At 45.4% G+C, this 21,899-nt stretch overlaps 1 protein-coding gene across 2 annotated transcripts in view; it reads left to right on the top strand.

The window, feature by feature from the left end:
- PRDM6 (PR/SET domain 6) overlaps nt 1-21,899 on the top strand; it is a 232,337-nt gene that overhangs the window by 6,010 nt on the left and 204,428 nt on the right. For both annotated transcript variants that reach the window (XM_053220302.1, XM_027076820.2), the window contains exon 3: nt 4,183-4,490. In XM_053220302.1, the coding sequence (XP_053076277.1) occupies nt 4,183-4,490 (308 nt within the window). The remainder of the gene's footprint in view (nt 1-4,182; nt 4,491-21,899) is intronic.

A 21,899-nucleotide genomic window follows, 5' to 3' on the forward strand; every position in this document is an offset into this window, starting at 1 on the left:
GGGCGTGCGCCCCGGCGTGGGAGGTTCCGGCCTGCAGGGCTCAGCCCGCCCCCCGCCCCGTCGCCGCACCCCGGAGACCCCGCGCCCGCACCCCGAGCTCTCGCGGAGCTGCCAGCAGGCGGCACTCCCGGGGCGCCTCCCCGGGCGGGATCGATGGGCACCCGCCCCGCCGCGCTCGGCCTGCGGGACCGGGGGCCGCGACCTCGGCGGCGGTCGCGGAGGATTTATAGCTTAGCTGTTACCGCCGCCCAGGCGGAGAGGCCGGCTTCTCGGCGGCCCCTCCGTTTCTTTTCCAGAGGATGAGTGAGGGCGCAGGCGAAGGCGGCGGCCGAGAGGCGTCGGGGAGCCAGGGCCTAGTGTGGCGGGGGCTTCCCGCGCGTCCGCCAGCCTCTCCAGACAGCAACAAAGTCCCGAAACGTGTTAAATTTCACCTTTCCTAGAACCAGAAATGAAACACCAGAGAAGAAAACCATGGCCTGCTCGGCCCCCTTTACTTACTCCATTTGCATTTGCACAAGTAGTGCACGCACTCGGAAAAAGATTCAAACAGCGTGCTAGGGTGTGAGATGAAGAGTCAGAGTCTGCTCTTCACTACACTGGGCCTGGCCTTCACAAGTCAGAAGGGAGGTCTGGAACCTGGTGACACATCCTTCCCTTATTCAGGGACCCATCAACAGGAGCACTAACAGATCTATTCAAGGTAGAGGAGGGACCCTGGTCTCTTCTGTTGCCTAGTGCTAAAATGGCATTTCAGCCTATCTTGCTTGGAGAATCTGATAGTCGTTCTCACAGATGGAGAAAACACTTTGCACATAATAATTATGAACTGTACAAAAAATTACCCTAATTCTAGGAGAAACGAGGAACATGCATTTGCTTGCTCTTTATGAATACCAGTGGACTTGCATTTTATGTATTGCTTGGTAGGGAATGCTGCGTGTAATGTATATATTAAATGTATATACAGCATATAAAAAATTCATCTTGGGGGGTGTAGTTTGGGCGTCTAGCTAGCTTCTCCCTCAAACCTTTTCTAGGTGTTTATGGCTTGTCTCTAGAAAACACTCTCTGAGTACTACCTCACATGTTTTAAGCTTCTTCAGACTCCTCTGGGACTCAGAGACCTAAGCCAGGGGCCAATTATTTTCAATGGCAGAGGTTTTGTAGAGTGAAAAACAACAGCATCAGGATAGAACTGTGTTTAGATGTAATTGGTCAACTTCTCTAGCAGAATATTTTGATGCAACCTGAAGTGGTTTCTAAATTAAGACTCATGTAATTAGAGTGGATTGGCCTCCCTCGCTCTGCTGTGGACTTCACACACAGGTAGTTTTCTCAATACTGGGAGAAACTCAGCTTTTGATTCAGCAAAATGCCACTACTGGGTTTTTCAACACCTGCTGGAGGCCAATGAAACATAGCAAGTAGAGAAGTAAAGCTATCTAAAGAGGACTTCTTAAAGAAAGGACTAGCCAGAGTTTGACCATGCATCACAAATACTGGGAGTGTGTTTGCTGTCTGTGGGGGTGGTGGCTGGAGTTGGTACTTTTCCTCCTTATTTTATTACTGATGTAGTTGGTGTGATATTGAACGTGGTAGAGACGTTGGAAGTTGACAGAATCTCTGGGGTTGGGCTGATAGGGAGTGAATACCAAATGCTCTTGCTTCTTATCCTGGTTCACTGAGTCAACCAGAAAGGAAAGTGGGTTAAGCAACTCCCTGGGGTGATTTTATTTTTATTTTTATGGGCCTGTTGCCTTTGTTCATTGTCATTTGTTTTAAGTTCTTTTTGCTCAGGTGCTGAACGGTCATCTCTGAGGTCAGACACTAAAATTCAAAATTGTAGACATCGCCTCTTCACTTTTCCGTACTTCTCACAGCCCCAAGCCCAAGAGTGTGGGAGAGAGATCTAGAAATCTTTGTAATTGACCGGTGCTAGAGCAAATTTTGCATCTCCCAAAGAGTGGTGTCAGTGAAATAATGCTGTCGATTGTGAGTTTGGGGATACAATTCTCCCAGCTTTCATTGGTCTCCCTAGATCTTTAGGTCTGGAGGCTTTGGAGTCAGGCAAACCTGACTGAATCTTTAACCACTTTCTAGTTTCTGAGCCTTGGTCTCGTGACATTGCTCATGAAGCCTCAAATTGCGTCATCTGCAAAACAGGGATCATGATAGGGTGATTGCTCGGCTCAAGATAGGTGTCTGGAACACTATGCGGCAGGTGACTTTGAGTTTTTATTGTCTTTCTTTCCATTCCGCCTTTGTCTTGAAGTTTCTGTTTTCACAATCAGAAGCTTAAGAGGATGTGTGAAGTGTATCTGGAAGGGCTGACGTATGGTAAGTGTAGGACTACCTTCCATCTAGGCCCTGAAGTCAAAAGCAGAGCCTGACGGTATTTACATTAGTGTCTGTTACTGGAAGGGGGAGCTTTTGTGCGATGGAGGTCCAGAGGCATGGACGCTTCCTGCCTGTAGGACCAGTTTGTTGCTTTTCACTTGAGAGGCCTGGGGACGCCTCCAGGACGCTGCAGTCAGAGGGTTCTGTCATTTCCTGGGCTCTCTTGGGAGGGGTGAGGGAATAGCTGACTGAGGGGAAGGCGCAGCCAGCTGGAGCCCTTCTCCACGGAGATAGGATGCTGACATGGTGGTCACCCCTCAGCTTGCTGTGAAACAAGGGGGGTTCGCTCACCGTGGCTGGTTGCCATTAGGGGTTCCTTCCTTGATGACCCACTTTGTCCAAAGTTACGTGGGTGTTTCCTCTGTTTGAGCACGGAGAGGGCACACTTAGGTGATCCACCAGGACTGGCAGCGACCAAAGCTAGGCGGAGGTGCTTTGAGACCCCAAGGATGAGCCGTCACCCAGCACTGGCGTATCCACTGGTGCCCCAGCTCTCGCCTGAGAGCATGCTCTGATGCTCGGTGCCATAGGACTCCGTTGCGCCGGGGCGCCGCGGGTTCCCCGGGGAGGCCGGGTCGTTCAGGCGGGTGCCCAGGCTGCCTCCCTGAGGCAGGTCTGCAGGGCCCCGGGCGCAGACACCGCGGCTCCGCCAGGCCCATTAATAACCCGGAGGGCGCTGCGATCCGACAGCGCGGTCGCCGCAGGCCCTGCTTCCCGCGGCCGCCTGGCCTTTTCCCATCCAGTTTTTAGTCGAGGGACACTGGGCATCCACAGGTCCCCCGCCCAGAAGGAGGGTGAGGGATCCCCTTGGCTGCTGGCCGCCCTCGGGAACGTTGGCGAGAGACCTCTTCACAACAGCTTTCCCTTCGCTTATAACTCAAGATAGTCGCATTCAGCCTGGGGATCGGCCGTCTGGGCGGGAGTTGGGGCCCTCTCCACCGAGCCATTATTCTGATCCTTAACGACCCATTATCTTGATCCTTAAATTTGCTCTTCGTTTCTTTTTGGCCTCTGGGAGGAGTTTGCACTCCAGGACAGGTACTCCAAACCTGCCAGAACATTCCCCTTTTCCACCCGTGCCCTTCTGGCTGGAGTGGCCAGAGCGAGTGCTGCCGGGGCTCGAGAGGGACCCCAGCGCCAGTGCGCCCTCTTTGGCGGTTGTCTGGGGTTTCGGCGCCACGGGAGCCAAGACCGGCTCCGCCCTCTGGTGTGGGGGTCCCTAGGAGTAGAAAGGACGCTCTGTGCTAGGTGGGTTGCCCACCTGCCCTGGTGATTCTAGAAGTATTTTCTTTAATTGTAGAAGGTGGAAAACCAGATACGCCCGGGTGATCAAAGTGCAATCTCTGTTGAGACAGAAGACAGAGCAAGAGACACGCTCTTTTCGCGTATTAAACACACCTGGAAATCCGGTAGAGGGAGAACACCTGGGAACCGAGAAAGGGAAGTGGGAACTAGAGGCCGACGGGAAGAGGGGGAGAGGGACCGACCTAGAGGACAAGACGCGAGCCCTGGGCTCCGCAGAGACGGCAACGCCATCCTCACCTACCTCGCAGGGGTTTTGGGGCGCCCCGGGTCTCGACTCCTACCAGGCCGATGTGGGTGCTGCGATTTCCAGGGGAGAGGTGCATATTTACTTCTCCCCCTGTTCGCAGTGGCCTCACCTCCCTCGCAGGTGGCTTACCCGGGAGGGGGATGTTGTTGTCCCCGGGGTTTACCCGAGGCTGGGCCGCCTCGAGCGGCAGGTTAACCTTCTTCCTTCCCTCCCTCCCGCCTGTCTCCCGGCAGGTTGCGACATGTGCGCGGACAACCGCAACGGCGAGTGTCCCATGCACGGGCCGCTGCACTCGCTGCGCCGGCTCGTGGGCACCAGCAGCGCCGCGGCCGCCGCGCCCCCGCCGGAGCTGCCCGAGTGGCTCCGGGACCTGCCGCGGGAGGTGTGCCTGTGCACCAGCACTGTGCCGGGCCTGGCCTACGGCATCTGCGCGGCGCAGAGGATCCAGCAGGGCACCTGGATCGGGCCCTTCCAGGGCGTCCTCCTGCCCCCGGAGAAGGTGCAGGCCGGCGCTGTGAGGAACACGCAGCATCTCTGGGAGGTAAGTCACTCGCCGCCCAGCACCTTGCCAACCAGCCGGAGCTCTGGCCGGCAAAGAGCCTGGCCCTTGGTGGGGGCAGGGGCGGAGGAAGGCATTTTTGGGGAGAGCCTCCCTTGTTCTCCAGAAGGTAGTGGAGAATAGATTTCTCTGGTCACGCAAATGCCCAATATCGGCAGCACCTGCAGTAATGAGGTGCGCAGCCAGGAAGACAGGGGCTCCAGGTTTCTGAAGTTGGAACCCCCTTAACAGGCCTCTGCTCCAGCTAGTCTCCCTGGATCTTGAGAAAAAGAAAACGCAGGTGAGGTGATAGAGCAGAGGAGGGTGGACATTGGGGGTGTAAGCTAGAAGAATCTGGTGCCCCATTCTGAGCTCTTCCAGGATGTTTTTTGGGCACTGGGCAAGAAGGAACATAAGCCTGACCAGGAGGAAGAGAGCCAGGCTCCTTTTCCCAGATAAAAACAGTTTTGTAAACCCTGAATTAGACTGCAACATGTTTCATAACTTCCCAAGTATCCGAAGGAAGCAATTCCTGTCGTGAATGAGAAATCACAAATTCTGCTTCTTCTCTGACAAAGTACAGTTCCGTAGTCTTCAACAAGACAGGAAATCAAAACATAGGAAAACTCGGAGCACTTTGATATCACCCAATTAATGGTAATACTTCAGTGGCACAATCTTATCTCACGCTATTATTTAAAAATAAACAGTGTACTTGAAAAACGTTAATCTGAGATTCCTCCCAAAGCTTTATGGTTGATTATCGAGATCCAGTTCTGAAGAGGCAGATTCTTGGCCATAGGTAATCCCCACCCCCCCCCCCCAACCAGTTGTAGCCACCTCTCACCCATGGAGTGATTTATGAAATACAAGATGCTAGAAGTTTTACTCTTAGGGCAATATGTAGATCTTACTGAGGCCAGGCGGTGTAATCGAGTGGGAACAGCCAGAAAACAAAGTCTCTCAAGTGCCAGCGGCCAAGTTGGTGTGGACTTTAAGTCCCTGTTCATGGTCATTTCTACAGCAACATGTCTCACACACTTGGTTCGCTGGCCTGTCAAGATGGGCATGCTCATTGTGAGAAGCCCCATGGTCAGTCACCAAAACTCGGGAGACTCAGTAATCCACTCGGATTTTTGCTGAGCACTCTGGCCAGCACTACTTTAGGGCCTGGAGACACAGCATTGTGAAAAACAAACCCGGCCTCCAGAACTGTTACAGGGCTGTTGGCGATGGGCTGCTGGGGCCTGTGTTTGTAAAACCTCCTTGGAAGGGGGAGGAGCTAAGTGTATGAGCTCCCAGGGCACTGGCCCAAGATGACCACGTGGCGGCCATGGGTGGCATAGACCTTACAGTTACCTGCTAGGGCTGTGGGCCCAGGTTGCAGGTTCCATTTCACTCCTAAATTGGAAAACAGTTACACGTTTTTCATCTTTCAGACCAGGATTCTTGAACAAGGGGCAGATTTATGTTACCAAATAGTGTTTTCTTTTGTTTTGTCTTTTTGTTTTTTAATAGAAATTTTCACAGGAAAACATGGTGGGAGAAAAATGGCTTGGTACATGGAGCCAGGTTAGGAGTTAGAGCTCTGGGGATTGGAAAAACTGACAAGTGGGAAATAATCAAAGCATCTGGTTTGGAAATATTTCCCAGTTGGTTTTTGTTTCTGACTAATTAGTTGTAACCTCCAATGCGGTTTAAAGTTTATAAAACACTTCCAGGCACTTTTCGTGTTCCAGTAGTGTTATTAGGAGTGCTAATATCATAGAGTTAAAGGTCTGCCAGTACTTTTCTGAGATCTTAAAGCAGTTGTTCAATGGTACGGATTTGCTCTGTGTGCAAATGTTAAGACTGAACACTGTTATATTGCCCTCGGTTGCCTCACGTTTTGAGCTCATCTATTTTTAGAGTGCCAGGGGACAAAGCCATAAACATGAAAAAAATCCCATCGTTCATTGTTGTTGTTTTTTTTCTTTTTTTGGTTTTTTTCTTAAAGGATTTGGATTCTTGGTATATTGGCTGGAGATCACTACGCATATAGAGTAAAATGATAAATCTTAATACTGAAAACGGTAGAGTCTTTCTCTTGTACCTTTCCTTGTACGTGAAGTTGAAATTGTTCAAATAAGGAGTGGGACTTGAGGGTTGTTGTTCCTCAGTCGATAGAAAGTGTGTCTTACCTGTAGCTTCAGGTATGTGAGTTGGTTCTGTGTTATAAAAAAGACTTGCTGGGAGTATGCACGCATAAATGATTTACGGGCCCCTCTTCCTAATTTCAGGACATGATCTGTTTATTTTTATCATCTGTAAGAACAGTTAGAATAAGTAAACATTGAGGGGATCGAAGGGATATTAAAACTGCAGCCGTGCAAAATATATCTGTCTCCTGGGAGATCCTATAAAATGTGACAGACTGGGGCCAGGTAACTTAGTGCCGATGTCCATTTGTAAGATACAACACTTACTTTAATGGGTTTCAGGTTTTTATTAGTATAATTTTTTTAAAGCTATAGAGTCTGAGTTTGTTAATTTTAAGCATTATGATTTATTCTTTTTCTGAACTGTGCCGATTTGAATTTAGTGAAATTTGTAACAGGAGATTCCAAATGGTGTTCCTTACATGTCAGCCTTTGCTTTCAAACCTAAATTCTACTGTGAAAAAATTTTAATCATTGTATGATTCGTATTAGGAAAGAATCAGTAATCGGGATATACGGTAGATCGATAGGAAACTTTTGGCAATAATTGTTTCATGACTCATGTAATAATTATCCATTGAAAAAAACACATTCTTTCAGATATCTTCCAGAATCTCAGGTTGACATAAAACAGATCTTTAAAAACTTAAAAGCAGTTGAGGCATTACCATTTCATTTTAAAAGTCAACTGAAATCATTTCTCTTCTCACATTTTTTCCAAGTCACTGGCTGATGAAGAAATGTCTTTATATTTAGAGTTCAATACTCAGGTCCTGATGGATCTTCCCAGGGTTACTTATCTTTATTTCAGTACAATAAATGGATTGCTAATCTTTTCCCGTCACTGTTTCCAAGTAGATGATGGATTTTTGTTTCAGTTTACAGTTCATTGTTTTTAGTATGGCTGTACTTTATTATACACATGAAGGCTTATTACAGAAACAATCAGATTCACCTTAGTTACTCCCTTTGTTTAATCATTAAAACCTCCATTTTCTTTGTAGAAAATGGCTCTTTAATATTTAACATACATCAGCCATGGAGAGCTTGTCTGATTGTTTTGTCAGTGTGCTATCATCTTTTAGTTAATATTTGCTTTGTGTATAACCCTGGTTCTTAAAAATAGAGCAATTTAAAGACAGTTAAATATCATTCCGTTACCTTCCATGTATTTTGACTCTTTGGGGTACTTACGGAAAATTCTAAGAGTTTTTCTTTTCTCTCTGTCTCTCTCTTTTTTAAGGAAGAAGTCCAAGTGATTTTTTTTTTTTTTTTTTTTTGGTGTGTGTGACTTAAGGAGATTAACAAACTGAAAGCCAAGTTGCTAGTCTTTTTCCTGGGGAGGGGCTGGGTACAGTTTCTTTTAGAATCAGATTTTAATGTATTTTACAAAAAATAGTAAATTCAGATAGTTTAAAACAAAAACATTACAGGATGGATTAAACAATCACTCACTTTGCTTATAGACATTTATTCCAGTAAGAGTTGGATACATGGTATATTTCTAGCTACTTGGCCATAATGAGAAAAATCTTTCTCAATATTTTGCAAAGAAAACATAGTCTTTCTCAGCAATTAGGTCTTATTGATGAGAGTGAGATAATTTTGCTCTAATGTGTTTTCTAATAAAGAAGTGAAAAGGCACATTTGATTCTAACATTCATGAAAACATTATCTCAATTATTAATGTGCCCTTTTTCCCTAGAGATAGATTAATCTAATTGCACATGGTTTCCCCTTTCTGCTTAACATCAGAATTTAATATGACTGGACCTGAGGAATGTACATAGTGTAAACTTGAAATTCTATTGGATATAAAATACGGAAGTTTAAAATAAAGTTACCATTTAAGATAGGCCAGAATTGCTCAGGCCTTTCAAATCAAAGTCTGATTTAACAGGAAATTGTAGTGACAATGACAAAATAGATTACACTTATTTTCGCCCTAGAAAAATTGTTCTGCTCATTGAAATAAGGTAGTGACTTGTTAGGATTACAGTCAAGGAACTGGAAAGGGCTTTAATTTTATAGAACCTGTCTTTGCCTCAGTAAATTTGAGTGTCTCCTTTTCATTTACACTACGTGAAAACCTTCCATTATTTCTCTTCAGAAAAATCAAGGGGGATAACATAATGCGGGTTTTGTTTTTTTTTTGTGGTTTGATTTTATGCCATGATATTCTAGATTTAATAAGAGGTTTGCTTTTAAGCAAATGGTCTATTTTTCATCATTACCATTTAGCTTAGGTCAAAAGACATTGATGAAACCAATATTAAAAATATATTACATGTTGCTAAATGTTTATATTTCACAACCATCATACATAATTGGTACTAGAAGGAAATGAATTGATTTCATATTTTAAATGTATTACTTAGCTTTTTATAAATACCCAATTGCATATATAGTACTGTACTCATTTGTATGTATTTAGATGTTGGAAAAAAATCATTTCAAATGAATCATTTCAAATGAAATTAAAGTCATTTAAAAATGAAATTGAAGTCATTCTAAAGTTGTTCCGGTGATAGTACCATAATTATATGGTCCATATTTTTGCTTTATAGACTTTGACGCATTTGGCCTGATTCACCAAAGCACTAGGGGATAGAATTTTGTGGCTGTTCCGGTTATAATGAAGTAGAAATTGTGTTTCTTAGTGATTTATCATTTCATGTGATAGCCTGCTTGTCAGCTTGGTTTTGAATATGTCAATTTCATGAAGTCCAAATATGATTTCTCCTTAAAAATAAACTATAGTTCTAGTACTGTTAGGTTTCAAATTTGCAGAGCAGCAGCTGATGTATCTCTTTGGCTTTGCCTCATTTGATTCAAAGATGTGTTTTATAGTGGTGCCCATTTGATAGAGTGCGAGCATTTTGTAGTTTTACATACACTGTAAAACCATCTGCCGCCTCTTGGAATCGTTTCCAGCATTGTGCTAAAAATCAAAACTTAGGACTTAACGTTGGCTTCGAAAAGGGCCCTTACAGTCCTGGTCCGTTACATTTACATATCGCCCTGCACAGTGCCACTGGTGGTTTTCTGGGTCTGAAAATGATTCTGCTTTAAGAAAATAAATACGTAGAGCAGCCGTTTGGAAATTCTCACACTAGTGAGGTTTAATCTAAATATGCGTGTGACACGCCAGTGATTTAACTGCAAATATTTTATGAAGAGTGATGTGTTCTGTATCCATGGGACTGTATTTCTCATTAGTTCATTTTATCTGTTGTTTACAGATGGCTTTTACTGATGGCATTTTGGCTATGTGAAGAAAATAATTCATAAGTCTCTCGTGTCCACAACCGCATCTTTTCTTACATCCTATGATTTTTTTTTTCCCACACTGACTTAAAAACAGGGTCAAGAAATTGAAATCCCAAGCTCAGAGGTTACTGGACAGATGAAGTCTGTCCTCCCCAGTGGTAGCAAGTGAGCTGATGAAAATGTGGCTATGGTAACATTGGGCTGAAGGAAGCTTGCTGGGGAGCCTCTGTCTTTTACTGTGTCACTTACGGCACTTTTAATTATTTAAGTCTGTTTTGCTCCCCAGAAATCACTTAGAGTGGTAGTATAACCTTATGGATTTGTTAGCTGAGGAACCACATCCACAATATCCAAAACCTCTCGTTCTGCCGATCTGAAGAACGCCATGCCTAGACCCACTGCTGGATTGCCCCCCCCCCCGCCCCCCGTCTCCCTCTCTCTCCCTTTCTCCCCCTCCCTTTCTTTTTTAGAATCTCGTAGACTCCAAGATTTCATGGGTCCCGACATTCCTTGTGTATTTACACAAGAAATACAGACTCCGGTACAACTACTTAGCATAAAAGCCAGAGAAAGCAGAGCAGGGTAGACTTTTCCTTGTAAGCATTAGCCACCTCGCTCAGATAAGTTACAGAATTCCATTATCCAAATTGTTACACATGTGTGACAGAGGTTGACCTTTCGTCATGTCAATCCTTTTTGCGTGGGCCCCAGGCTCCAGCCTAATGGCTCAAACCCTGATTTACTCACTGTAATAAGGGCAGGAGGTCGAGCAGTTGTCAGGCTGCCTGTTCGTACTCTTCTCGGAGCCCGGTTGAAGGCTGTTAACACAAAGCTTTTCAAAGTGAATTTACAACCCGCACCACTGACAGAGGCCAATCAGTGCACCATAAATGTCAGGTTAGTGAGATTGAGCAGTAAGTAAAGTACTGACAGCACACTATTGGCTGGAATCAATTGGCCAAGGTTTGACTGAGGAGCGCGAGCTACGTGCCTTGGCGGGCGCAGGGCAGGGGCTCAAGTGCGGAGCCTGGCTTTCCAGGTGGGAGTCTGTAGAGGTACCTGGGAGCAGGTGTGTGAGGGTTGAGACGCCGCCCCCGTTTGTTGGGGCGTATGGGTGTAGCCAGCCTCGTCCGTGTTGATGGGCTGCACGGTGTCTGAGTTCACAGCGGCCCCGCCTGCTGACTCTGAGGCTTGGAGGAGAAGGGCCCGGCGTTAGACACAAAGGGGCAAGAGGAGAACGATCACGGTGTGGTGCCTTCAGAACCAGGGGACGCGTGCAGTGCGGTCCTGTGCGGCTAAAAGGTAACGTGTTCAGACTTCACAACCCTAACAGGGATTTCCACCAAGGCGTCGACCCACACACAAGCCGCCTCTTCTGCCCTTCTGGAAGCTGAGGGATGTGCAACTTTCACGGAAGTCACTAATGAATGATTATGGGTTGAGGGCCTGAATATCCATGAGGTGTGGTTTCCTCACCACACGGAATGTTTTTATCATTTTGTGTAATGACAGCCTGGACAACAATTCATTTAGCTCTGAAGGCATCAGCATTAAAATGGAGGAATCCATTAAAATGCTGTACGCAAGGATTTATAAATTAGGCAATTTCCTTGATTATTGCAATCATTTACAAAATTGATTGTTGCAGTGTGGTATAGACAGATTTCAGCAACTGTCATTGACAACAAGCACATTCTCTGATATCTATGGTTACTGGTCACTAAACCAGGTCACTGTCCCTCACTACTCCCTCCCTCCCGCTCCCCCACCCCCTTGTTGTGCTTGGTCACAAGGTCAGGCAGACTTGCAGAGAACCTTAAAACTCTAAAGTTTGAGTTGCCTTCAGAAGAGACCCACTTGGGCTGTGAGGGTGGGTGCAGGTTGTTGTGATGGTTGTAGCATTGTTTGCACGTGTGAATTCTAATTTTGGAGCCGCACGAGGATGACGCTCATGTGCCTCAGGTCAGTAGCGGAGATTTTGAAATGAGGCCAACCCAAAAGGAGATAATTTTTGCAAATTGCAGCTGTAAATATTTGTTTGATTGAAGATCTAAAAGTCAATAATGTGTTTTATTTGTTGGTCCTTAGAGTTCTAATTATCCGATAGATATATCGTAGAGTCACTGGATTTTAGGTCAATTAATTCTGGAAGGCATAATAAAGACATTGTTACAAGCGTGAAACGCTCAAAATGCTGCAGATTTTCCTGTACGAGGACACACACAAAACAAGTTGACTTGGTGCTTAATCACTAACCACAAACCACAGAGTTGCCTTTATTCGTGCAGTCTCAGACACGGGCATGCCCAATGTGTCTGCAGAGCTCCAGCCAATGAAAGCTAGCCGTGCGGTTTATGCTTAGTACCAAATAACTGACTTCGGACATTTGTTTTTCATCATCATTTTGTTTTTAATCATAATTTTTCCCTTTTGGAACTCTAAAAGAAACCGGGGCTTGTAAAATAATAACACTTTGGAAAATTGTTTAACGCAGTTGGGAAGACAAAAACGTTTTGGTTTGTCCTGATTTGAAGACATCAGTATTTGATCTCATGGTGGTCTTTGTTTAAAAGGGAAGATGCTGTGTTTTAGGAAGTCCTATGGCTTGGTGACACCTTGCGTCTATTTGGCTATTGTTGGGTCAGAAGTCAGAAGTTCCTTTTCATTTTTAATTAGTTGTACTATTCATGGCTTCAAAATTCAGCAGAGAGGCAGTATTTTCATTTCAGTGCCTCGATATGATTGCCTCGTTTTTATCCAAATGTTCTTTTCACAGGTATTTCTGGTTTCTGTTAAGACTCAAAAGCCATGTGACTAGATCTGTTTTGGGTGAACTGTGAACGAGGCACTCACTGTTAAAGCTGTTTCTGCCAGTGCCCTTGTACATGAATTGAATACACCAAAATCTACAGCGTGCAACTGTGAAATGATGATATGGGGCTAAGCCCATTTTATTAAAATGAACAGTGTTTTTCACTCTCTGTGATCCTTTTAAATTAAAGCTGCCTCCGGTAACGAAGTGTCTTCTATGTAGAAACATTCAGTGTAATCTAATTCAGCAGAAACTTCTTAAGTGCTTTTTAATTGGAATCAAATTAAATGTAATCAAGTCATGTTTTCAGGGTCTTGTAAAGCACCAAGACCTAAGTGTTGTTAGCAGGCTTGGGAATATTAATGTTGATCACAAATTTAGTACAACACTACTAAATTCTCAGAGGTCCATGCAAACTCCAAAATGGCAGATGACCCGTACATATATGTTTGGTTAGAGTACAATGCTTTCGGAATCTATTTTGTTTGTCCCCAGGCTAATACTGAGGTTCCTCTGTGATACTAAAAAAATACAGAAATCATTGCTGGGAGATAAAATCCTGAAAAACTTGGGGCTCATGCAAAATGCACTTAATTTCAGTTTGTTGCAATTAATTGCAGTTTATAATTTGACCTGCATAATCTACAAAGTGGAAAATCTGAAAATTAAGCTTTAAATGATGGAAATGAGATTTTCTGAAAATGTTTAATGTTCATCCTAAGCAATTCAAACTACACAAAAGTATACACTGGCAGTAACTGTTGTTGATGGTTTTTTTTTTTTTCAAAGATTTTATTCTTGTTTTCAAGTAATCCCTACACCCATCCGTGGGGCTTGAACTCGCAGCTTCTGAGATCACGAGTCACACGTTCCACTGACTGAGCCAGCCAGGTGCCCCCCCACCTTTGTCGATGATTTTTATAATGGCCTTTTGGGAGATGACTATGTAATATAATGCATATTTATTTCATTGAAATCACAGTTTTGGTAAAAATATTTGTACCCTGTCCTTGATACTGCAAAACAGATCTTGAAAGCCGCTGCCAAAAGCACTGTTTTTCTAAGATCTTCTGCAGTGGTTAAATTTGGCTCAGCCATGAATAGATTTTGGTTTTGTGTCTAGTTGCGTCCTTCCCTCTGTGTATTTCTCTTGGTAGGAAATTTCCTTAACAGTCTGCCAGCCTTGCTGTATTATAGAAACACTTCTTGTGATATTTTTGTATGTTTTGAGTGCATGTCTTTAATACGACCAGAGGCTTTCTGGAGCCTGTAGGGAGGTTTTAATGGTTCTCAGAGGGGAAGAAATTTCTGTGTTCCTTTTTATACGTGGAGGTGTTAACAAAAAAGGATCAGATTGCTTTGAAATGCTTTTCTAAGTAGGAAGACTCATTAATTTACCGACTTGCATGTTAGACTTCAGGCAAACTACTAAATTTCTTTGTGTCGCCGTTTCTTGTATAAAAGAGTCCTGCACTACTGTGCAAGTTAGAAAGACTGAATGTATGGCTTTTGTATAACAAAAGGGATTTTCTGTTTCAATTGGGATTTTTATTTTATTTTATTTTTCACTTGGGATTTTAATAGTAGCCTGTAAGTTTCTACTGTACTCTGCACATAATTATAATTTCATTATTTGTTAAAGTGAAACCGTAGACTATGACACACAGTTTGAATGGATTTAGTTGCAAAATCAGACTTAAATAATATCTAAATGCACATTTATTTAGTGCTGCTTATAAGGAAGAAAGGATTAAAGAGATGCTATACGACATGGGCGAAAAAAAATGATTAGATGGCCTTACTTTTTAAGACTATTTTTCTAATGGAGAGCAAAAGGATAACTGTAAATATTGGACATGTAAATAGAAGTTTCTAGGTGTGTGATTTCAGTAAGTCAAATGATTGCTCTTCATCCTCACAACAGAGAACTGACTTGCAGTATGAAATGTGAGGGGAAATGACTGAGAAACATCTAGAAAGATCACAAGGAAGCCCCCAAACCTGAAGGTCCTTTGACCGTGGACCTCACACCAGGAGCAATTCATTAGGTAGGTTTGACACTGGGTATTGAATTCTGTATAGAACAGCATCTCACTGCCTAGCATATGGTGGCTTGTCAATACATATTAAATGACAGCAAATCAACATCGTGGCACATTTGCCACTGTCCATAAAAACGTGTGTGCTGCTGTGTGTGTACTGGTGAATACTGACTTACTGGCACACCGTGCAAATTGTGAATCTGTCAGTGTTGACCCTGTGAAAAGCAAGAATTCTGAGTAGCAGCTTGCAATTGGAAACTGTTAAGTTTGGGGTGCCTGGGTGGCTCAGTCAGTTGAGCATCCGACTCTTGATTCATCTCAGGTCATGATCCCAGGGTCGTGGGGTCAAGCCCTGCGTGGGGCTCCATGCTGATGATGGAGCCTGCTTGGGCTTCTCTGTCTCCCTCCTTATCTCACCCTTCTCTGCTTGTGTGCACGTGCACGCATGCTCTCTTTCTCTCTCAAAATAAGTAAACACTAAAAAGAAAATTTTGTTTTATTATTTTTATAAGCAGGCTCCATGCCCTAGCATGGAGCCCAATGCAGGGCTTGAATTCATGACCCTGAGATCAAGACCTGAGCTGCTATCAGCAGTTAGATGCTTTTTTTTTTTTTTTAAATGTTTGTTTATTTTTGAGAGAGAGAGACAGAGATTCAGAGGGGCAGAGAGAGAGGGAGACACAGAATCTGAAGCAGGCTCCAGGCTCTGAGCTGTCAGCACAGAGCCTGACGATGGGCTCAAACCCATGAACCTTGAGATCATGACCTGAGCCGAAGTCAGACGCTTAACCGACTGAGCCACCCGCGCACCAACAGTTAGATGCTTAACTGACTGAGCCACCCAGGCACCCCAGGAAAATGTAGACGAAAAAGTCAAAATAAGATAAAAGCAGAGAGGCGGGCAAACCTTAAGAGACTCTTAAATACAGAGAATGAGCTGAGGGGTGGTGGTGGGGGATGGGCTAAATGGGTGACGGGCATTTAGGAGGGAACTTGTTGGGATGAGCACCGGTGTCCTATGTAAGACATAAATCCCTGGGTTCTACTCCCGAAGCCATGACAACCCTGCACGTGAACTAACTTGACTTTAAATACAAAAAAAAAAAAAAACCTCAGGTGAAGAAGTAAAAATCGAAACACGCTCTAAAGAACAAAAATTTAGGTTGAGGTTAATATTTTTAAAAATGTATATTCGTTTTACATGAATCATGTCTCTTGCAGCGTCTGGAGTTATTACTTAGATGTCACTCAGAGCAGGGGTGATGTTCAAAGTATTTGACAACCAATGCTGTCCCATAAACCTGCGTGCCTGCCACTGTATCAGTGTCTTGGGTGTGGGGTAGAGGTTCTGAATCTAGGAGAGTTAGGTGGGCTTTAGCAAAGCTATTAAATACACAATCAGTGGCAATAACAATCTATTAACAGGTATAGGGTTTTTGTTTTATAAGATAAAAAGTTCTGGAGATGGGTTGCACAACTGTGTGACCATCCTTTACTAAACCGTACCCTGAAACATGGTTAAAATGGGGGCGCCTGGGTGGCTCAGTCAATTAAGCCACACACTTGATCTCGTGGGTGGTAAGTTCAAGCCCTACCTCCACTGTCAGCGCGGAGCCTGCTTGGGATTCTCTGCCTCCCTCTCTCCCTGCCCCTTCCCACTCGCAGTAAATAAATAAAGTTTAAAAACATAGTTAAAATGGTAAATGTTATGTGGATTTTACCCCAATTAAAAACGAAGAACGATCTACATTTTCAGCGATTTTTCTTCTAGCTCTTCTTAAAGTCTAGCTTACGTAAGAGTTTTCAGGTGTAGGGAGCCAAGAAAAAGTCACTCTAGGGTCCTGCCCCTAAAAGATTCTGGTTCAGCCCTCCTGCCCTGGGGACCCAGCAGTCTGTTTTCTTAACAGATGTCTCACCGGCTCATCCAGCTGCACTTTAAGCAAACAGAAAAAGCCAGACTCCACCTTTTTCTACCTTACTCCTGGGGTCGTCCGCTTCTCTTGTTTGGACTCCCCTTGAGCAAACCTGGTCTAGTCTCGTTTGCTCCTATGTTAATTCTAGTCTTTCATTCCTGCTGCACCTGGACTAATCTCTGGGTGTTTCCCATCTCCTCCCTTACCACCCCCTCCAGATAGATAGGTCGATAGATACAGAGATAGATACAAGTATTGCTAGACGTAACAGACAGCAAAATGGACTCCCGTGACTTTCCTCTCTTTGTATCTTTTGGAATTCTGCCTGGCCAGGTGGAAGGAAGCGAGCAAAAAGGCAGAGAGCTTTCCACAGTGTGTAAACCGCAGTGTGTCATTAGCCCCTAGGTAATCGAGGCGTGTTTCAGAAGGACGTGGCTTCCTGGACGGCCGGCATTCGGTGCTGCTCGCTAGGGCCAGAGCTCCAGCACTGTCTGGGTCTGAGCCGTGTGTGACGGCAAGCAGACCCCCGAACTCCCTCCGCTCCTACCATCGCTGCTTTCCTCCCCGCGTCACCTGGCAGCCCCTTCCGTGCAGTCCTCTACCACGTGAAGAGACCATATGGTCCTTGTGTGACATTTGCCATTTGCACAGTCTGTAAAGTTTCCATATGCCAACTTCATTCTCCAGGTCTGCTGATCTTTTCCCGTCTTTTGCCTCCGCCTGCCGTTTCTGCCCGTTGATGGAGGGAGGTCTGTGGGCACGCAGCCTGTTGTCGGGTCTGCCCTTCTTACACTTACCTCCCCTGTTCTTACGGTTTCCTTTTTGTTTTTAATTAAAAAGACTTTTTTTTAGCGTTTGTGTGTTGAGAGAGTGCGAGCAGGGGAGGGGCAGAGAGAGGGAGTCACAGCATCGGAAGCAGGCTCCAGACTTTGTGCTGACAGCTCAGAGCCCAGCGTGGGGCTCGAACCCACAAACTGCGGGATCGGGACCTGAGCTGAAGTTGAGGCCACGCAGGTGCCCCTCTTCCCTTTTTTTTCTTTTAATGTTTATTTTTGAGAGAATGTAAGTGAGGGAAGGGCAGAGAGGGGGACAGAAGATCTGAAGCAGGTTCTGCCGACAGCAGCGAGCCCCACGCGGGGTTTGAACTCAGGAACAAACTGTGAGATCATGACCTGAGCCAAAGTGGGTTGCTCAACTGACTGAGCCACCCGGGTGCCTTTCACTCATTCTTCCTGTTTCAGTTGCCTTCTCTGAGGGATGGCTCTCACGTTCCAGTCCCCACGCTGACCTCTCCTAAGTCCTGGATTTCTTGGAGACCTCGCTCTTTGGAGATGTAGTTACACATTGAGTGTGCTGACTGCCCTCGTCCTACGTGTCCCCACAGAGGTGGCCCTTTATCCTTAACCTAGAGTGTTCTCTTAGCCCTTTTTGGCCTATGAGCCCAACACTTTGGAGTCCCTCTGACGGTTTTTTTTAAATATTTATGTTCCTGGCAACCAACAGGGTATCTAGCACACAAAAGGTACTTAGTAAACAGTGTTGTTCTGATAGCAATAATCCGAGCTAACACAGCTCCTCTGAGACTGGGAACCAGGCGCTATGCTAAAGAGCTCTGCCGAGCTGGTCTTAATTCCTCCTCAGAACATCCTGGTGAGGTGAGGACTTTGGCAACTCCTTTTTCAGATGAAGGCAAAAGAAGTTAAATTACTCACCCAAGGTTGTACGTAGTGAAGGTAGGACTCCCCCTGAGGTGGTGTGGCCCGTAGAGTCCTTGCTCCAAACCATTCTGCTGTTATACTGCCTGCTCCCTTCCACTCTGACCCCGGGACTGCCATTACGTTATGGGGCTCCAATGTCTGCCACAGGCTTCTCCACACAGCTGACCCTAGCCTCTAGGTCTGCATACGAGCTTTTCCTCCTTGGTAGACAATGCTTTGGCTTCTCAGACACAGCCCAGCTGCAGCTTAACAGAGAACTGGTACTTAGTCTCCTGATGTGCTTGGTCCACCTTGGGTTCTAGGACCATCGGCGCCATGTTTATTATGCTAGACAATTCAAACTTCCCAGCATTCAGAGAAATAAATTTACTGAGAGCCTACATGCATGAGGTGTCGTGCAGGTCACAAAAATGGGCAAGATGAACTCTGCCTTCAAGGGCCAGAGAGTGGTAGGACCATGAGTAATTCCCCTTGGAAACAGGAGCAAAAAGTGCTTTTTCAGAGCACAGAGGTGGCTTCCTGCTCGGAGCCTCAGAGAAGGAGGAGAATTTGACCCGGGGACATAAATGGTTAATACTAAGGGAGGCAGGTGCTTCCTGGGAGAAGATCAGCCCCCATCAATGGGTCCACAGTCCTTCCTTTCCCAGCTATGTTGCCTCTCTGTCCTTCCTCTCAATGAACTGCTTCCTGTCCTCTGGTATACCAAGATGGTATGCCAGAAGGCTTGCCCTTCTGTGGTCAGCCTGCGTCTTTCACTTTTTTTAGAGCCACAGTTCCCAAGAATTCATTTTAGCCTCGTTCTGGGTCTCCACCACCCTATTCACTTTCTCTTGCCTTCAGCTGTCCCCTCAATAGGTGTTGAAGTTTGGCTCTATCACCTGATGTTACAGTTAGGTCCTCACTTGGTAAGCTCATATTTGGGACTGACTTACACTAAAAAATATTTGATTGTTTATGATTCAACTCTGATTGGGTGTCCTGTATTTTACTTGCTCACTTTGGCAATCCTGTTAAGGTGACAACTGAGGAGAGACCTCGTGGAAGAAGAAATGATCCTTGAGATCGTTCGAGAAGGCCAGCGTGCTAGAAGCCAGGGGGGTTCGGAGAGACATGGTGGGAGATAAAGTCGGAGGGGCTATGGGAAAAGACTGCATTTTATTGTGGGTGAAGTATATCTTGAAGCAGAAGTAGCCTGAACCGAACTGTCCTCTGTGTTATAAAAACGTTCTTCTGGGTGCTGTGTGGGGAAGGCTCTGGTGGGGCAAGGCTGGCTGCTGAGGGCAGGAACTCAGTGGACCGGGTGGAGAAGTGGATTTGGAGTTAGGGGAACGTTTGGTGATTTCAATCCGTAGGGCTCCTTGAACTCAGCTGGCGAGGGTGGGAAGGCAGAGCTCTGACTGGAGGGAGGCTAGTTCTAGGATCGCTAGTTCTCTATGCCTCTGTGAACTGCCTCCGTAAAAGTCTTATGTGGATTAAGGACCGTGTAGGTTGGTACAGCCACAGATGGCCTCATCTCATTTCCGTCCCCTGCCAGGAACGTCACAGGTCTTCACTTTTGCCCCTTTGGTGGGTGTGGCAGTGAGGCAGTAGTACAGCCAGCCTTCTTAAGGGCTTTGGAATCTGTGAACCATGAGATGCTTAGAGACTCCACTTGAGGTCTATGCAGCATACCTTCCCCAGAGAGAGGGATGCTTCACCTGACTCAGCCCGGTGTTGCCTCAAAACTCTCCTTTAGCTCCTCTCCTGTGCAGCTGTCTGCATGCACACGTGCGTGTGAACATGCACACGTGCTCGGTACTGTTCTCTTGGCTTTTCGCCGTGCGTCTTCTGATGTCTTCGTATTTTTTCCGATTACAAAGGGTAATGAGCGAGAATCTGGAAAACGCAGAAAAATACTTGTGAAAACACGAGATAAAAGAGCTGTAAATAACGGTGTCATTCGTACTGCAGTTAGGATTTTCTTTTAATACATGGATAACAACATATTCTTTGCTCTTAGCATGAAACCATACGCACGTCCCCCATGTCGAAAATTCTTGGAGGAGCACCTGAGTGGCTCCATCGTCGAAGCATCTGACTTTGGCTCAGGTCACGATCTTTGGTTTGTGAGTTTGAGCCCTGCTTTGGGTGAGCCCCGCTTCTCTCTCTCCGTCTCTCTCTCTGCCCTTCACTCATGTCTTCTGTCTCTCTCAAAAAAAAAAAAAAATCAAAGAAATAAAAACAAAATTCTTTGCATGTATATCCAATGATTTTTTATGGCTGTATACTCTCAATATGGTTGAATCCAGTTGTTGAACATTGGTGTTGATCCTTCCTCCCTCTCTGCCTCCTTCCCTTTTTTCCTCCTTCCCTTCCTCCTTCCCACCCTCTCTCCTTACTTTGAAAATATTACTGATCCTTTGGTCTCCTGAGTGTATCGGCTCAAGCTTCCCAAAATACCTGCAGGAAAACACACACATACAGAGAAACTCTTTTTTGTGCAGACAGTAAGAATCCTAAGAACGACCGCAAATATTTATCCATCACTTTGTAGTTTGAAAGAGATTTCATAACGGGCATGCTGATTTTATTGCTGTGCCCTCTGCAGCGCAGGGAGCGCTCTGTCCCGCCCGGTGCTAGTGACACGGGGAGGCTGGATCCACGGGGCCAGGCGGAGCTGGCTCTTTTGACCCATGTCAAGTGGAGCTTTCCATCTGTCCAAATGTTAGCCTGGAACTAAACGCCTCCACACAGCGATGAAATCCCTAACAAATGTAGTGACAGCGCAGAACATAAGGCCTTAATTTTTTTCAAATTGCTTGCATTTACAGTGAATTCAATTTGGACGGTAAGTCACCTCCGTGCGAATGACTCACGCACTTGTTATTGTGACCTTTGTTTTGCGGAGTACACAGGACAGAGAGAGAGGTGGGTTCACAGAGCGAACCCAGCCAAGGCAGTGGCGACTCGTTTCCAGCTGAGAAAGTTGTTCCGTGTCTTTACACATGGTGCGTTCTGGGGCTGGAGTTGCACAAGGAAACGGAAATACCTTTTAAGAGCACATTCGGTCCACTGTCCACAGGGGCAGTTGGAGGGGATAAATACGCAGACGAAGCTTATTTAGGTAGCAAAGTGAAAAAGCGGTGTTTTTTTTCGTCTTCCAGGACGTTTCACTTCAGGTCCGCTGAAACCCCTTTTCCAAATCCAGACTGTTGGGGTTCTAGACAGGGCAGCGAGATTAGGCCTTGCAGACCGTGACAGAAGGGAGGAAATGATTTCCAAAGCAAATCACTTCCCCACTGTAGAGAAGCCTGGAGAGAAACAGTAAGGAAATGTCTAGAAAACAACCATATAAATAGCTGATTGCTAAAATATTTGGATAATTTTGAGAATAAATGCAGGCTAACATTTTTGGACAGTGGAATCAGCTTTTCATAATAACTCTGTCTCCCAGCCAGTAATTTCCTTGTTCTCCCTAAT

The sequence above is a fragment of the Acinonyx jubatus genome, chromosome A1 (genome assembly GCF_027475565.1).
Source record: "Acinonyx jubatus isolate Ajub_Pintada_27869175 chromosome A1, VMU_Ajub_asm_v1.0, whole genome shotgun sequence".
NCBI classification, from domain to species: domain Eukaryota; kingdom Metazoa; phylum Chordata; class Mammalia; order Carnivora; family Felidae; genus Acinonyx; species Acinonyx jubatus.